Source organism: Hevea brasiliensis, chromosome 17, assembly GCF_030052815.1.
Source record: "Hevea brasiliensis isolate MT/VB/25A 57/8 chromosome 17, ASM3005281v1, whole genome shotgun sequence".
In the NCBI taxonomy this organism is placed as follows: Eukaryota; Viridiplantae; Streptophyta; class Magnoliopsida; order Malpighiales; family Euphorbiaceae; genus Hevea; species Hevea brasiliensis.
Window position 1 is genome coordinate 6,933,593 of NC_079509.1, and position 17,565 is coordinate 6,951,157.

General features: G+C 34.0%; 2 protein-coding genes and 1 pseudogene across 4 annotated transcripts; 1 reads left to right on the top strand and 2 right to left on the bottom strand.

Moving 5' to 3' along the window:
• Positions 1 to 894: 894 nt before the first annotated feature.
• On the bottom strand, positions 895 to 10,093 carry LOC110645491 (RNA pseudouridine synthase 7). The gene is made up of 12 exons (XM_021798685.2): positions 9,928 to 10,093; positions 9,757 to 9,800; positions 9,585 to 9,662; positions 9,212 to 9,312; positions 8,901 to 8,988; positions 7,877 to 7,955; positions 7,600 to 7,682; positions 7,027 to 7,092; positions 6,499 to 6,555; positions 2,770 to 2,895; positions 1,274 to 1,506; positions 895 to 1,112 (listed from the first exon to the last, which is right to left on the bottom strand). Exons 1-12 carry the CDS (start codon positions 10,076 to 10,078, stop codon positions 1,007 to 1,009), a joined length of 1,212 nt encoding a protein of 403 aa, XP_021654377.2. The 5' UTR covers positions 10,079 to 10,093; the 3' UTR covers positions 895 to 1,006.
• A 120-nt stretch (positions 10,094 to 10,213) lies between these two features.
• On the top strand, positions 10,214 to 13,154 carry LOC110645492 (membrane-anchored ubiquitin-fold protein 3). 3 transcript variants are annotated; one of them, XM_021798690.2, is made up of 4 exons: positions 10,214 to 10,352; positions 10,460 to 10,688; positions 11,401 to 11,571; positions 12,825 to 13,154. In XM_021798690.2, the coding sequence occupies exons 2-4, from the start codon at positions 10,559 to 10,561 to the stop codon at positions 12,878 to 12,880; spliced, it is 357 nt and encodes a 118-aa protein (XP_021654382.2). In that variant the 5' UTR covers positions 10,214 to 10,352; positions 10,460 to 10,558; the 3' UTR covers positions 12,881 to 13,154. The 3 variants fall into 3 exon arrangements, with proteins under 3 accessions (XP_021654382.2, XP_021654384.2, XP_021654381.2); XM_021798692.2 differs by having other exon boundaries at positions 10,240 to 10,377; XM_021798689.2 differs by lacking the exons at positions 10,214 to 10,352; positions 11,401 to 11,571 and having other exon boundaries at positions 10,543 to 10,688.
• A 157-nt stretch (positions 13,155 to 13,311) lies between these two features.
• Positions 13,312 to 15,834, bottom strand: LOC110645493 (glutamate-1-semialdehyde 2,1-aminomutase 2, chloroplastic-like; annotated as a pseudogene).
• Between the last annotated feature and the right edge of the window lie 1,731 nt (positions 15,835 to 17,565).

The window sequence follows — 17,565 nt, forward strand, 5'->3', positions numbered from 1 at the left end:
TTCAAGTAAAATGGTAATTATACTGTTTTATTTTGCGAAGGACCTAATTTTGGTAGTTGACATTATTGGCTAGCCCCACAATTTCTCATCTTTTCTCCTCTCCTAACTAGATCGAACAACTCTGTCTTTATCTTGTAGTCGGCACATATATGGTCCAAATTTTAGTCCGAGTTGAACCCAACCCTTGTTAACAATCATCTAAATTATATGGAAATGCATTGGGTTCTTTAGGGGTGGATTCCACTTTCAAGCCACTTAATCTAATTTGCACTTGTATCAATTGACACATCTCTTGATTTTAGAATTATTGTTCTACGTTCTGTTGATATATAGTAGCTAGAAAATATCAAAATAATAGTATGGTTATGCACATTTATATTATAGTTAATATTTTACAATTGCACGATAAAATGTTGTTTCAGGAGATTTTATTGTTAATGATTATTTGCGCATGCCATAAGCAGCTTTTCCATTTTAGTTTGAGATGTTATAAAAAATGTCATTCAATTACAACATAGTTATCGTAGAATAATAATTTTATATTTAAGCATTTATTTTTTCTCAAACATCAAATAAGCTCTCTATTTTTCAATATAATTTATTTTTAAAACATTTCATATGCATTATTACTTTAGTTGCTTTTGGACCCAATACACTAATAACATAAAATATTGCAAAAGTAAAGGAGTTCAAAAGAAAATGGAGAATATCTGAATGAAATTCACCTCTAGTCATTTGCTTGATCTTGAGGGCTTCCTCTCACTACGAGTTTTTTTTTTTTAATTCATTTTTTTTTTCATGGAACGAAGATGGGCATAAGAGATTTGGGCTTGTTTAGTTGTTTTGACTTTTGATTAATTTAAAGTTTTTCTTTCAGACTGGTATGAAGACACGTTCTCAGAAGCAATATTTTCATTCGATAACGAGAATCAATAATCAATACATTTTTCTCAAGGATCATTAATTAATCAGGCTTTTTTTTTTTTAAAGAAAAAAAAAGGATAGATCATTGGCTAAGAAATGCCCAATCCGGATATGGGCATTCATAAGCCCATCCATTTCCGGAGTATTTGACACAGTGGAGCCATAAACCCTCTTCATACCCATCATACCTGCAAGCAAAGACAAACTCAAACTCGATAAGATGCTCATGGTACCATAAGTGGCATGCACAGAGAATTCAGCAACAAGTGTTAATATATTCTGTCCCTTAGAAAAATCCTTGAGAGACTGGACACAAACTGATAGCATTCATCACAAGACAGCCTCTTACCCTTTTGGAGCCAAATTTGGACAGTTAGTACACACTGGATCAATGCTGAAATCTTCTCTGGTATTCTCTTCACATTTATCAGAACAACAATCCGGGGATGTTAGACAAAAGCTTGAACTACGTGCAGCTCTATCAGCACTCATTCCTTCAGCAGATCGATTGGTGGCATTTTTGGAGAGGTAAAGAAAGTCGTTGGCTATGGGATGGCCTGTATACTGCAAATGCGCACGTATCTAGACAAGAGATTAGAGAGGAGGAGAGAGAACTATCAGTACACATAAATTACCTCCATCCCAAATAAAACTAAAAGCAAACAGCAAATAATATCCTTTTTGAGTTATGTTAGTTGCAGAACGGATGCAAATGAGCCAACTGATGTTTTATTCATCCCATTGAAAATAGGTACTCAAATGAACTTCATCCAAGCCAATAAAATAAAAATGTTAAAATAAGTTACTGCAGCAATAAAAGGGAGGGGAAATTTATAATTATTGAAAATGAAATTCAGTCATTCTTAAAAAGATTAAAAAAGAAAAAAGACCACATCAAAAAGGTTATGAGATTAAAACATATTTATGCAGAATGCCAACTTTTCCAGGAGCGATTAAAAAAAGGGTCCAACGTGCTATTGTCAGCTGTTGCTCAGCTTGTTACCCAAAGAAGGAAAGGGTCTTAGTGTTAATGACTTGATGTCCTAGAATCAAGCCAATGTCATGATGTGCATGTGGTCTATTTTTACACAGCCTGGCTGTCTCAAGATGGTTTATATTCAAGATAATCATAGGAGCCTTTGGGATGTCTCTAAGCAAGGCAGCTGTACTAGAGATGAAGAAAAACACTGCAGTTAATATAAATCATTGCGTTCATTGTACTGTTGGCAATGCAAATCTACTTTTCTATGGTTCCAGTTGGCATTCTTATGGTCTATTATTGGATAGTTAAGCACAGCAGCATTGCACATGATCATTTATGATAGTCACCTTTTTTTTTTTTTTGATACGGTCAGCCTTAGCAGCCTAGATTCCTAATTGTGATCAGGACAGTGATGACCTCCAACAAGATCATGAGATCTCATGGACATACAGGTGACTATTTGAGGAGGAATATCGTAACCAAGGGAAAAGTGATAATATATATGGTCTCTCAAAGCTAGTGCTGTTTTTTATGCTGAATTCGTTTGGGAATTGGGTCCTTGAGACCTAAATCTCACAGAGTGGAATGACGCAACTTGGTTCCATTCGCACCATCAATCCCCAAAACCTCTTTTATTTCTGGTTCTCGGCCTACAATTCTTAATGAAATGGAAAAGCATCACTAGTCTAAACTGCCTTTACTGCAATTACATTCTTGAGGCAAGGAATTGGATGTTCTTCTCATGCTCATTCACATAGAAAGAAGGGGAAATGATAATGCAAAAATTCTGTAAGGTAAGACATTGCTATTGATAAAAATATAGATTATCTAATATTGCACCTGTGGTATGTATATTCTCTTACTTGATGAGTTCGGCCAGTGATAGGTTTACACAAAACAATGCTGTGAGTTCCATTGGTGCTGATCCTAGTAAACTTGGTACATGCAGGCTTCCCTCTGGTGGGAGATTCACCGCAAGAATCACCAACCTGCATAGACAAAAATGTTGTTAAGTTCAATATAAGCACTTCACACTTTCTACATTTGAGATTAAAGAAAAGGGAAGAGAAAAGTGAGTAATGCTAATAACCACATATACCATAGAGAGATGCAAATAATATAAAACTCAAGCTCCGGTTGAAATAATTTTGACTCGCAGCCCCCATTTGCCCCCATTTGGCATGCTAGAATTCAAAATGCAGAATAAATTCAAGGTAGAATTCATATGAAATTGAATTTTCATGTTTGGTATGCTAAAACTTAAAACATGTATTTGAATTGAATTCCAAAAAATCATGTTTTGAATTAATGCAGAATGGAAGATTCATTTACATTTATTTCCTAAAATATCCTTGACATATTAATCTCATAAAATAAATAATAAATTCATAATTATATTTATTTTACTTAACATAATAATGTTGTATTTGTGTTTTTTTATTAAGAACCATATCTATTACTATGTAAATTAATAATTTAGAATGACAAAATAATATCTATCAATGACACATCTTTTCCTTATGACTTATTATCTAACGTTAAACAATGCATCAATGTCCCATAGTCGTAAAAAAAAAATGTCAAAATACACAGATGAATAGATGAGGGTGAAAAAATGGGAAACAAATAAAAGATGAAAGCATGGGTAATTGTCATAAAAATGTGTGGTAAATTTTTTAGAATTCATTTGGAAATTCCACTTATTTTAATGGAATTTGTGATAGTTATGTTCAATTATGCAGAATTCAAACCATAGAATTGAAATCCATATTTTTTTTTTACTTTCAAACACAATTTGGATTTGTGGAATTCATTCATTCCAAACGAGCTACTAAGTATCATGCACAAGAATAGAATCACATGCCAAGAGATTGCCATTTCCCATACTCGGCATCACTTACCAGTACCACAACCATGAAAATTTATGCTATACACCACTATAAAATTCCAATATGCTATTGCCATTCTTAATGACAAGCAAATCAAGAACAACAAGAACATGGGTTAGAGGCTTAGAGCATGCAACTTTAGAATCACACATGCATGCATAGACTCGATGACAACAAAAAAAGTAACACCACAACACATTTGGAGGTAATTGACAAATAACCATAAGACTCAATAATAAACTGTAAAAGAAGAATACTGATATCATCTTAAATCTAATTTGGAAATGTTATGATCTCTCGCCAAGGATCGAGTCATGGGCCTATTCTTTCCTCTTCCTATTGTTGAAAACAAGAGCTTGTTAAAAGGAGCTCTAACCTTAGACTCTTTGAAAAAGAGAGAGTTTCAGATCTAAATTTAGTTTAAAATAATTCTACTTAATATTTTATTCATAATCTGATCTTCTTATAAAGATATTATTACATGATTTCATATGGAATTCTCTATTATTGGAAACCAACATTTAATATCATAATTTAAGATAATGACAATTAGAGTAATATCTTAATTGAGATATTTATTTCTGCTAATTAATTTGCTGCCGTTGAATCCACTTTTGATGCTAATTTATTTGTTGCCATTCTTATCACCATTGACTAAAATCTCTTGTGGATCACATATTGCATAAGTTTTGTCAACAAATATGCATCCATAACATCACTCCCTTCCTAGAAAAAGAGCTTGTCCTCAAGCTCAATAGTAGGATAAGACTATGAATCACCCATAATCCCTTTGCCCCGTTGCTTCCTCTAAATCATCCATCTCCAACCAAAACAACTTCTTACGTTGATGCCTTGAAGAATATGATTTATCGCAATTATAGCACAACCCCTTTGCTCTTCATTTAGCCATATCTGGATGGCTCAATCTTTTAATAAAGGGAGACAAGATAATTTCTAAACTGGAATTCTATAATATGCTAGTAGCCTTGGTTACAGGCAGAATTGATGAAGTAGGTGGTGTTCTTGTATTGGACCATGAATTTGTTCAATTTTCTTCCAACAGCTGTTTTCTTTGAAAGGCTCTTGCCAAGTTCATAGTTGCCATTAGACTGGGGGGATTTTTCATCTCTACATCGATTCAGATTCAATCTGTCAGGCCGAAATAAACAAATCAATTTGTTGATCTGCCCGAACTGTTTTGCACGAGCTAGGAGGCTTTAGAACTAACGTTGGTATTCTTCCACCGTCCCTGTCTGCTTCAGATTAACTAAATCGCCCAAACGATTGCTACTGAGTGGAGGCCCATATCTTAAAGTGCAATATTCTTTGAACGCATTCCACGAAAGTCGGAGTTCTTGTTCTAATCTGTAGAACCAGAGTTATGCCTCTCCTATCATATGGAATGCTGTAAGGTTCACTTTATCTGCTTCTGGCATCCATTGGCTTGAAAAAAATTATTCACATCGGTGTAATCAAATCAACGAATCTTCGGATCCATCAAACGTTGGAAAATCCAACTTCGTATACCTTGATACTACCCTTGCCCTAGGTCTCGCTTTTGTTTTTCCATCAATTCTATTGTTACCACCTTCATAGTTGTTACTACTACTTGAGCCGCCCTCTGTTGCCTTGCCTCAGCTCTTGCAAGTTCCCTGAATGAACTCTTATAATTAACAAGGCAAATTTTGTAATTGAGATTTCAGTTTCAAATCTGATTGCTTGATCTGATCTTCCATCCTTGATCCAGCCTGTGTTACTATTGCTTCAATCAGTGCTAGTGATTCTTGAAATAACGCCCTCAATTCTTCCCTCGGATTTGTATTGTCCATGACAGCCAGTTTTGATATCAAGTTGTTATGATCTCTCGCCTGGAATCAAGTCACGAGCCTATTCTTTTCTCGACCTATTATTGTTGAAAACGTGAGCAAGTTAAAAGGGAGCTCTAACCTTAGATTTGTTGGAGAAAAGAGAGTTCAGATCTTAATTTAGTTGAAAACAATTCTGCTTGATATTTTATTCATAACCTGATCTCCTTATAAAAAGATTATTACATGATTTCATATGAAATTTTCTATTATTGGAAACCAATATTTAAGGCAATAATTTAACATAATGACAATTAGAGTAATATCTTAATTGAGATATTTATTTTTGCTAATTAGTTGCTGCTGCTGAATCCACCTTTGATGCTAACTTATTTGTTGCCATTCTTATCACCATTGACTGGAATCTCTTGTGGATCACATAATGCATATGTCTTGCCCACAAATATGCATCCATAACAAGAAAGGACAAAATTTCAGAACAATTGGAATGCCCTTTATTGAATGTGATCCATCAATTGTTCTGCACCCGACAGCACCAAGACAATATCTTACGGAATGAATCGCCAAATTTAACAAAAAAGGGCTAGGCATGCTACCTACAATCCACTTTAATAGAAGACCACTTCAGAAATCACAGACTCCTAAAAGAGCATGCCTCACAAGTCATGTTAAACCCCAATGCCCCATTAACCTCAATCTTTGGATAATGCTTTAACTACATTATTTCCTAGCACTGGCAGGCACACATTGAATATGTTAGTCCATAAATTTATATTTGAAGTTTGAATCTTTACATGAATATGGAAAATCACTAAAGCATATGATCCAATGAAAAAGCAACAGTATTTCAGTCTCATATAAGAATAGAAAGCCTCACCTCTACTGTGCTCCTTCCTTCTCGAGCATTATAATTTATGTTAACATCAACAACTTGCTGAAATGAAAATGCGTAGTGAATGTTAAACAGGGAAGAAAGAATTTTACTTTTAGTAAATTGTCAATAAATTTAGAAATATGCGCGCCTGTGTGTGGCAAATTCAAAGTTTTATCAAAAAATTTAGTTTAGAAAATTGATACGAGCTAGCAATCAAGTGTGTTTTTATTGCTGGCCAGCTCTGCCAAGAGGCTATTTTTTCTGACTTGCAATTTTAAATGTTTGATTTTTCTATTCTTGCATGTTGCTTTCTAGAACCTCAAATCAAAGGCAATTTTACATAAAAGATGATGAACTTGCCTATCCACTGCTTAGCATATCATAACTACACTTCTTAAAATAGGCCTATTTATTTTACAAGGACTTGAATAATTTTATAATCTATACGTACTCTAGCACTTATTAGCTAAAAAAAATTTTCAAATCCAAGATGAGAAGCGTGTAAATCACTGGCCTTAAACAAAAGTGTACCTCATCCTCTGGAAATATCCCAATGACCTTCGCAACATACTGTTTCTGCACCATCCCAGCTTCAATCTGCAGCAATCACATCCTAACTTAAGACAGTATTGATTCTATTACCCAAACACAATCGTACAATACCCATGAAAAGTAAGAGAGGAAGCTACTGTCAAGCAAGTGAAATCTAACATGATTTCTTTCCAGAGTTTGAAATGTCCACCCAGACCCAGCTCAGCAAAGCCATAATCCTTATTCTTTTAGTTATTATATCATAGAATTAAACTGTCCTGTATTGAGTGGCTGCAGACATTCCATAATCATAGTTCATTTTCTGCCACAATATATCTAACATGGACACAGAAATAAAGAGAGAGAGCAAGAACTCATGTATGCTGTATTCACTGAAGTTAATAAGATTCATATCAAGCATGATGGACTTAAAAAAAGATACGGATATTCCTAGGTTTATGATTGAAATTGAATACAGGAATAACATGTCCTGCAATTTACATGAGTTTATAAAGATACACATTAGCAATTTCCATTCAATTGCAATTACAGTATACTCCTTAAGAGTTTTACCTCTTGCCTGAAAAGGTCAGCCTTCAAAGCATTTCTAGCCAATATAAGGAGGCCTGAGACAAGCCGATCTAATCGATGAACCGCTAACATGATAAAGTTAAGGGAAAGATAACTCAAATTGGCAAAGTTCCTGGGAAAAGATACCTCCAAAAAAAAAATGTCAAAATACACTTTAGGAAAAAAATATTCAACTTTCATCCAGAAATTTGAGAACCCCATTGGAGTACTTTTATGTACAGCAACTGTTATTGCTCCAAATGTAACAATGTTTAGATACGAAATAGAGGGAATAAATCATGTTCAGCCTGAAGAATGCCAACAACAGTGTTCTTACGATATTGACCACAAGGATGCACCTGCATAATGAATATTAACATAAACATTCAATGGCATACAAAAAGCATATATTCATCCATTCCATCCTCCCAAGTTAAATCAAAATTTGGGGGTGGAAAGAATTTCCAATCTCTTGTGATAAACACACAAGATTTCTGAGGCATTCCAATGACAAACAAAAGTAGAAAAATCAAATGACTAGAAAACCCAACCATCCCATTCATCACCTATTTCACAATAACAAATATATTAAACTTACGGTGAACTAATCAATCATGTATTGAACTATTGATCCAATAAAAAAATTAAAAAAAAAAAATAAAAAACCTCCTACAGCTCAGTGAAGAAGCATAAAAAAATTAAAACACCGTGAATAAAAAAATTAAAACACCGTGCCCTTGGCTCATTCCAATCATTCTGTCATATTTTTAAATTTTGTTGCAAAAGAATATTAGATATGGAATTTGACCCATATGTCCCCCTGATGACCATAAGCATAAACATTATCATAAAGCAAAAGAGGCTGACAATAATATGACACATTTCTACTTAGATACTTCTCTTTGTAAATTTTGCAGTACATGGAGTAATTGTGTTCTTCCTTAGGAGTTAATTACACATAAAAAGGCCTACAGCCTCCTAAATTATATCTAATGCGTTTGCACATGTTTGAGAGAGAAAGAAAGAGAAAGTAGCAATGTTAAACTAGAATTGCATGATCAGTCGTCATCAATCATAGTTGAACAATCTTGGCACCCTCCTCTTTCTAGATAACAAAGTGCAATTAGTCCAAACCAAAAATAGATAATGAACACTGGATTAGAACACACTATACACACCTCAGAATCCAACAAAGCCCCATAAAAGTGATGACAAATTGAAAAATTAACAGCATTTTTCCCTTCAGACCATCAAATGGATAGACAAGACCATAATAAACAAACCGTATGAGTCAACAGACTTACAGGAACAGATGCTGGCTTGCAAATGGTTACAACATCTGGATCTTTTTGAAGGATAGAAACTTCCCCAGCCATCACTGGTGGTTCATGCCTACAACCTTTGCGACATCAATTGAAAGTTTGATAACTTCAAAATAAAACTTGAAACAGGATTAACTTTAACATAAATGTTCTCTTAAAAAGAATGTAAACAATTACATTTACTTATTAATCAGGACTTAAAAACCATAGTTAATCTAAACAATTATCACAGAAGGGCATATTTGTTCATGTAAATTATAGAAATTGAAATCAAAGAATCAAACATGGCAAACCTGTGTAAGAAGTGGCTTATCTTTTGCGACGGTTTAACCATGTATGAAACGGGCACCATCTCTCCATCAACTTGTATCCGTCCACATTTGACAGCATTAACCTACAGTACTCACACAGTTATTAACTCAAAACATCACCAACAAGAAATGCTAAATGACAGGTGTATTCAATGGGTAAAATGTGCAGCAGCCACACAAAATCCACATCAACACACTCACTTCAAACACATCTTAGTTAAGAAAGAGAATATATAAAATTTAATCATTTAAATGGAAATGATATGTCAAACAAACTAAGAGAATCGTGAGTGAAAGACCATTGATACAATCAATTAACAAACATGGAGACTAATGAGTAGTCTACTAGTCTTACATAGTAATCATAAGGCCGGCCCTTGAACTCTTCAGCGAACAAATCGACGATGGTCTTTCCTGCCCAGCGATTCTTAACCTGTACAAAACAACCATTGGGGAAAAAAAGAGCATAACTAGGGTTTTGTAAAAGGGATACATGTAAGTTATGTATGAAGAAAGTGACGGCTGACATGAGAGATGAACTCGAAGTAGTAAGGCCTCACATGCCGCCTCCCTGCACAATTCCCGCCAAACAATGGAGTTCATTTTTTTTCTTTTTCTCAAAAAAAAAACACAAAAATTAAGTTGCTTTGGAGGATTTTGAATGTACCGATTAACAAATTAAGAAATTAATAAGTTACCGTTGAGAAAGATGTAATCGCGTTTCTCAGGTGGGTTGGCCGGCGTTTGCCACACTATCTCCATGCCGTTTTTGTTTTCTTCTTCCCTCTTTCTCTTCATTTCTCCACCAACTGTTGTTAAACTACCAGAAGTGGCTGGCGATACATGCATAGCGACTGGCAGTGATTAGTGGACTACAACATTAAACGACATGTCGTCGTCTTTAATATACGGCGTCGTGTTATGCTCTAGTTTGAAAAGGCTAGGCGTTTTTGGATTCGAGAAGCGAGAACATCAAAAGCGGACTAAAAAACTGCGTCGTTTCGGTCTGTCTTCTTCCGTTCACCAACAAAGCTCGCCTGTCTTTTCATAACCAGCCATAGAAGAAAAGAAAAACTCGATAAAGGCCTTTGTCTCGCTTCGCCTACCGGAAAAATTTAAAGAGGTCTGCTTTAATTTCCTGTTGCTTTGTAAGTAGTATACCCAAATCATTGATCAATTGTTAAATTGAAGGTTTAGATCTATTGAACTTGTTGGATTTTGAAAATTCAGGGTCAAAATTGGATGAGCTCATCTCTAATCTATTCGGATAGCAGAGTCGTATTACGTGAAAGTAATTGATTGGTAGATAGGAGAAGAAATTCAAGTCTAATGCCGGAAGAGGATTTAGTTGATATAAAATTTAGGCTTTACGATGGGTCCGATATCGGGCCGTTCCGGTATTCAACGGCATCGACGGTGGATATGCTTAAGCAAAGAATTGTATCCGATTGGCCTAAAGGTTTACCAGCTATCTCTCTTTCGTTACTATTTCTCTTTGAATTGACTGTTTTGAGCTTTTTCTCTCTCTGGGACTTTCTCTTTTATTTGTTAGTATTATCGATTGAATTGGCTATATGAAATACTTGAAGTTTTTTTAATATTTGTATCTAAATTCCCAACCTTGGGGAGAATATATATATTTTTTAAAATTTTTTTGATAATTTAGTGTAATTTCTATCATAATTGCCTAATTTGAAAATTTTATGGTCCTAAAGAAATTATTAGGACTCAGTACTCAAAGGTCCAAATTTGGTCCAGCAGTTTTGGCTGTGAGTTAAATTATTATGTAAACAGATAGAAGCCTTGGAAATTATAGGGCTATATAAACTGGAAGGAGTAAAAACATGCAGGTTGGATAATGTAAACAACAGAAGCCTTGGAAATTATGAGGCTTTACAAGCCTCTCAAACTATGAATTGCGTTAATAACACAATTCTTTGTTACGCTCTGTTCGAACTATGCTCATCCATGTGAACCCTGCTTTGTCAATACTTTTCCTCCTGCACCAGGAAAGCATGATCAAGTGTTAAATATGGATAGAAATGATAATAGGTCTCTTCTGGCTGGAAAAAATTACTGAATTTTAGGTTATCTTTCATCCAACAATTTTCTTTTCTTGGTGTTATACATATGTTTTTCTAAATGCCTGCCTCTTCGACATCCTTTCTTAGGTAAAACAGTTACTCCAAAGGCAGTGAATGAAGTGAAATTGATTAGCTCTGGTAAAATTTTAGATAACAGCAAAACTGTTGGCCAGTGTAGAACACCTTTAGGCGAAGTTGCTGGGGGAATCATCATAATGCATGTTGTTGTACAGCCATCTCTAGCAAAAGTGAAAACAGGTATCTTGCCTCAATCATCTTCCCACATAACTTCCTCTCTCCTCCCAATTCTTATGCAGCTTAGCTCAGTGGTTATATATATACTTGATGGAATTGAATGAGATAGCCTGACTGCTGTTTTTTGGACTTGGGTATTTTCTGAGAGATGGGAGATTGAAAATATTGTGAAGCCAGTGTTTTAGCTGGCAATTTCATATTCATTCATTTGACATGTATGTTGTGATAGACTGTTTTTAGATATAAATAAGAGCTTTCACATTATTAGAGTTGCATGGTTCTGGCAGTGTTTGTGTACTTGACAATTTTGAAATGTTTTCAATCATATATCAATGAGGAAGATGCAAATGTCTCACAATGGTACTTAAACTATATAGGTGAAAGAAATGTTATGTGGACTGGACTGGATGGGTTCTATTGGCCAATATCGGAGGGCTGTTTTCTTCTACTTTTAATTTTCTCATGCATTTTCCTTGCCTTCTAGTATCTTTCTAGATTTATTTGCAGAACACATTTATAATGAACAGTTGAGGCCCAAATTATAACTATATAGACTGTGATAATGAAATGTGACTCAAAACTAAGTTCAACGAAACTCGGACTTTTCATTTTCCTTGAAAGATGTTCTCCTCATGCACTGGGACACCCTTTATTTCTCATTTAGTTGTCTGATGGTCAAGTGCCTGTCTGGATTCCCTTGTCAAATAATTCCATTAGGTGATCACTTTTAGGGTGAAATTATTACTTAGGACCAGGAACAATGCTACTTCCAGAGACCAACCATTTTGCTTCTAATGAAAGTTTGAAACTGTTTTAAGTGTTGTATTCCATGCTCCTGAAGTACATACTAGCATTTAGTTTACTTAAAAATATCATAACATGTATGTGTCATCTGTTGACATTCCAAATGACCGTTGCTTTCTTTGTTTGTTTGAGTCCTTAAGGACCTCAACTAGTCTACTTCTTAATTTGGCATCAATTGTTGATCAGCCTAGAATATTGAAAATTACCTTTTCTGATATTGTATAATTCCACTCATTCTTCTAATGCTTGTTATTTTCCTTTTATGCCATATTGCCCTCGATTTGAATTTGATGTCGCCAAAACTTCTCATTTTAGCATCTTATAGTACTTGCTTTGCTTGTTCTTAAAGCTTTCAGGGCTATAATTTGGAGATTGATGCGTTCTTGTATTTTCTTTAAGCTTGTTGCTCAAAGCTCTCATGTTGACAAATTCTTGGTCACTTTGTTGAACAGAAAAGAAGATTGATAATTCTCCCAGGAAACTTGTGTGCTCATGTTCCATTTTATGAAGGCAAATATGTCGATATCTGGGGAAATGCTTTAGGTACAGTAATTGTTTTCTTTGAACATCCCATGTTGGATGTTGCAGTATTCTTGTGCACAACTACTCGACTATCAAAAAGTGTTGATGTGTTTATATTTCCTCCTTCCCTCTTCCTTGGTTTGTTTTTTCAAGACCTTAAATGCTTTGCAGCAGTAACAGAAAGCTGTATAGCCCCATTGATGTAAGGACAAGTTCCACAATCAAATTTCACAGATAATACCCGTGCGTTAATGATGTTATGGCAAGGTCTAAAATTTGTGATTTGTTTTATTGGAGTTGCACCATGTGTAGATGCACTGTAATTGAGACAAGTTGTTCCTGCCAAGTTGAGATTGGTGCTGGGAAATGTGAGAGAATTATGAGAAGCCAATATCATAAAATAAAAAAATAAAAAGAAGAAGAAGAAGCAGCTTAAAAAGCGAATGATACACAGAATTACTAACATCAAAATGTTCTCATCCCAGAGGAAAAAAATACATACTCTCACCGGATAGAACTGGTCAAAGTAAACGGCCAATTCATTCATAGAAAGGCCAAGGTGTCCCTAAAAGTGATGGTTTCTCAATAGAAAAGTGGCGTCACAAACGAATGGAAGAGGACAAAAAGGAATAGTTGAATGAATAGCTTCAGCAGTATGTGCCAAGCTTGTAAAACCAGCCTCAAATTGTGAAGGAGCCAAGTATACACCTTCCTCTAGCATTCCTTGGTAAAACCTGGCAAATTTTGCTGTGTCGCTTTTCTTTGCATCACCAAAGTTGTAAACGGGTCCTTCTGTGAGAAAAAGCCAAACATGCCACCTATGTGCCCGCCACACACAACATGCCCAGCCCTCTTGCCAGCATCCAAAATGCCTTGGACAAGTTCACCTGTGATCTTACCCAAGTATTCATAGCTTCCTGGCTCGTGCAATCGTTTTAGAGTGTGTATCCCTGCTCATTGCCAAAGGATTCCCACTCAACGTCCCAGCCTGTTACATTGGTCCAGCAGGCTCAACCATCTCCATAATCTCCCTTCTTCCCCATAAGCACCACTTGGTAGACCACCGCCAATGATCTTGCCAAGCGTTGTTAGATCAGGTGTTATGCCAAATACTCCTGAGCTCCACCAACCACCATATGACAAACGGAATCCAGTCATAACTTCATCAAATATTAGAAGCGCATTATTCTCTTTGGTAATCCTGCGGATAGCTTCAAGGAAGTCTGGTTTAGGTGCAATAAGACCAGAATTTCCAACAACAGGTTCGAGGATTACCGGTGCAATCTCTCCTTTGTTCGTCTCAAAAAGACCTGGCACTGCATACAAGTCATTGAAGGGGACTGTTAAAGTTTCACTGGTTGCTGCTCTGGAGACACCAGGTGAGTCTGGTAGACATAATGTAGCAACATCACTTCCGTCCTTGACAAGGAAAGCATCAGCATGGCCTTGGTAACAACCGTCAAACATGATAAGCTTCTCCTTTCCAGTGAAGGCACGGGCTAGGCGAAGCACACCCATGCAAGCCTCTTTGCCTGAATTAATAAATCGTACCATTTCTATACCTGAACTGCTTTAATCACCATCTCTGCTAGTACATTCTCTAGAAGACAAGAGGCACCAAAGCTGGTACCTTTCTTCATTGTTTCAGCCTAGGCTGCAAGTACCTGTAGGTAAATGTCAGTCTGGAAGACTTGAAAAATAATTTTGATTTGTGTTAAAGAATTCAGTGCCATTTTGCAAGGAACATCATGTGCACGGCAAAATGGTTTGTTCACCATGATAAAGCTCCTTTTATCACTTCGAGTAAAACGAATGACAGTGATCATTCCTTCACTCAATTGCTGCGTTTTCTTACAAAAGAAAGGACTAATAACATGTGAAATCCTAGCCTTAGTAATTGGCCACTTTTCTCAAACGAGAAATTTAAGCTCTCCCCAGTCCATGCATAAACCAAATTTCTCCTTGAATAATTAAGTTCCAGTCTTGCTCAATCAAGTCATAATCTTCTAGTGCCTAGACCGTAACCAAAGTACTGCATTCATTGATCACGAAATCAGGGGGAAAAAGGAAGAAAAATAGAACCCGATCATCCGCATGTCCAATTATTGCTGGACACCAAGAACCAACATAGTCGATGTACTCGTTGCCGTCAATATCCCACATGCGAGAGCCCTTCACAGAATCCATCACTATAGGTTGTCCACCAACGGATTTAAAACCCGCACAGGTGAATTTACACCTCCAGGCATCAGCTCCTACCAAAACAATTACACGAATCAACAATCAGACAATACCAAGCAAATTTCAGAGAACAGACACACCAATTTCATCCACGCAAGTTTCCAGAGACCGAGACAGCCTCACATTTCATGTACCACACTGACCTCAAGCACACAGAAATACACACTCTTATCACACAAAACAACGATAATTGGTGCATCGACAGAATAAAACTTATTTTCAATTTCAATTGAATCTGAGGCATTGGAAATGAAAAATTGGGAATTACAGTTTTTTTGCATTGCTCCACACAGTGTTAACGAAGAAATCATGAAGAGTTTACCTTGGCGACACTGAAAGCTTCTTCAGATTTTTTGAGAACGCAATTCTTGTTCTCTTCAACGGAGAGTTTTTATTTTCACACTGCAACGAGACGATCTCCAAGAGGGATTTCCTATTTGTGTTTGGGAGAGCTTCCCGGTAGAAGAACATTATAGCCCTAATCCAATTCCTACACTTGTGATAGTAGCAGCCATTTTGAAAGTTAATTCTCACCTGTGTCTGCATTCGGCCATGAAGAAAAAGGGATTGAAGGAGATTGCAGCAGCCAATGGATCAGAATTGGACTTTGTATATGGGCTGTAGCTCTCAGGGTCCGGGTTGGATGATCCAGACCATTTTATTTGTCTTAATTTGACCAGACTTCATTCTAAAAAGAAAAAAAAAATGAACTAGCTACTCAAGCGAAAAGAGCAAGCTTTCATTATTTATCTGAAAAAAAAAAATTAGCCCATTTGATTTACCTATGGAAGGAGTTTTCGTGAAAATTATTTTATTTAAATTTAAATTTAATTAATATTTTTAAAATTTATATATATATTAAATTTGAATAAAATTTATTATTGGTCTTAAACTCAATTATTATTATTATTTAAAAAATATGTAAATTTATTTAATTTTATATATTTTAATTAATAATTTATATAAAAAATTGTTTTATTAATAATTATATTTTAAAGATTTAATAATTTTATAAAATATTTAAATTTTATTTTTTATAAAATAAAATATATAAAAAATATAAATATTATTATAAAAATATATTTTTTATATTTAATTAAATATTTATATAAACAAGTTTTAAAACGGATAACAAAAATATAAAATCCAACACATCATAAATATTAAATTTTAAACCAAACACGACCCGTTGTCATCCCTAGATGCAATTAATAAGTGATCATTAATCACAATAGTCGTTAGTTGATAACTAATAACTAAAAATTGATTATAACTTATTTATGTTAAATGATTAAAATGATTGATAAGAATATATCGTATAATTTATATATTTATTGAAATAAATATATAATTATTAATTTATTACATCATAATATTTATTTTATTACTAAAATAGATAAATAAATAATATATGTTCTAAACAAATTGTAATTCAATAACCTAACAAGAAATAAAAAATAAATAAAAATTATGATTTTATTTATTATCGAAACTCAAAATTTAAAAAATTATATTTTGAAAAAAATTATATTGTTAAAAATTATTTTATTAAATTAAAATTTTAATTTTAAATTAATACTCTTAATTAATTATTTAAAATATATTTTTTGAACAATATTTAATAATAACATTAAATAAATCATTTTACCATTTCCTATTATAAAATTTTTGAAAAGAAAAAAAAGAGAAATAAGAAAATATAATTGTATACTTAAATATTTTTAATTGAAACGATTATATGGTAACTTAAACATCGTGAAGTGCATGCACATTAATTGCTAGTCTAAATTAAAGGCCAATGTCTGAGCTCATAATTTCATGGAAGCTGTAAGCAGCAGACCAATGGGCTTCGTTGGAGGAATAAAAAACCCTCAACTCGATGAAAGAACCTTTTACTCCCACATTTTCAATATTAGGATTATTTTTGTCAAATAGTTAAAAAAAAAAACTCATGAATAAATTTCTTTTTTTAAAAAAGTTAATTAAACAAATTGATCCACCTGTTTAAAATTACCAATTACATCTAACAGCTATATTAAACCCCTACTCCTGAATGAGAGTACACTCATTCACTTTATCTTGACTACCTACAAACATACCGATTGGGATAAAATTTTTTTGTTTATTTAAATTTAATAATTTTTTTGAAAGCAATAATTATTTAAATTTAAATTTTCATAATTTTAAAAAGAATTTTTTTTATTATTAAATTAAAATTAAAAACCCATTTAATATTAACATTAAAGATAAAAAATACTTAAAAATAAAAATTTTAAATACCATTAAAAAGCTTAAAAATTATTTTATTCTCCTAAAATTTTTATGATTAAAATATATTAAATTTAATTTTAAATTAATTTTTAATATTTTTTAATTAATATATTTAAATATATATATATATACTTTCAAAACCATTATTAAAATCACATA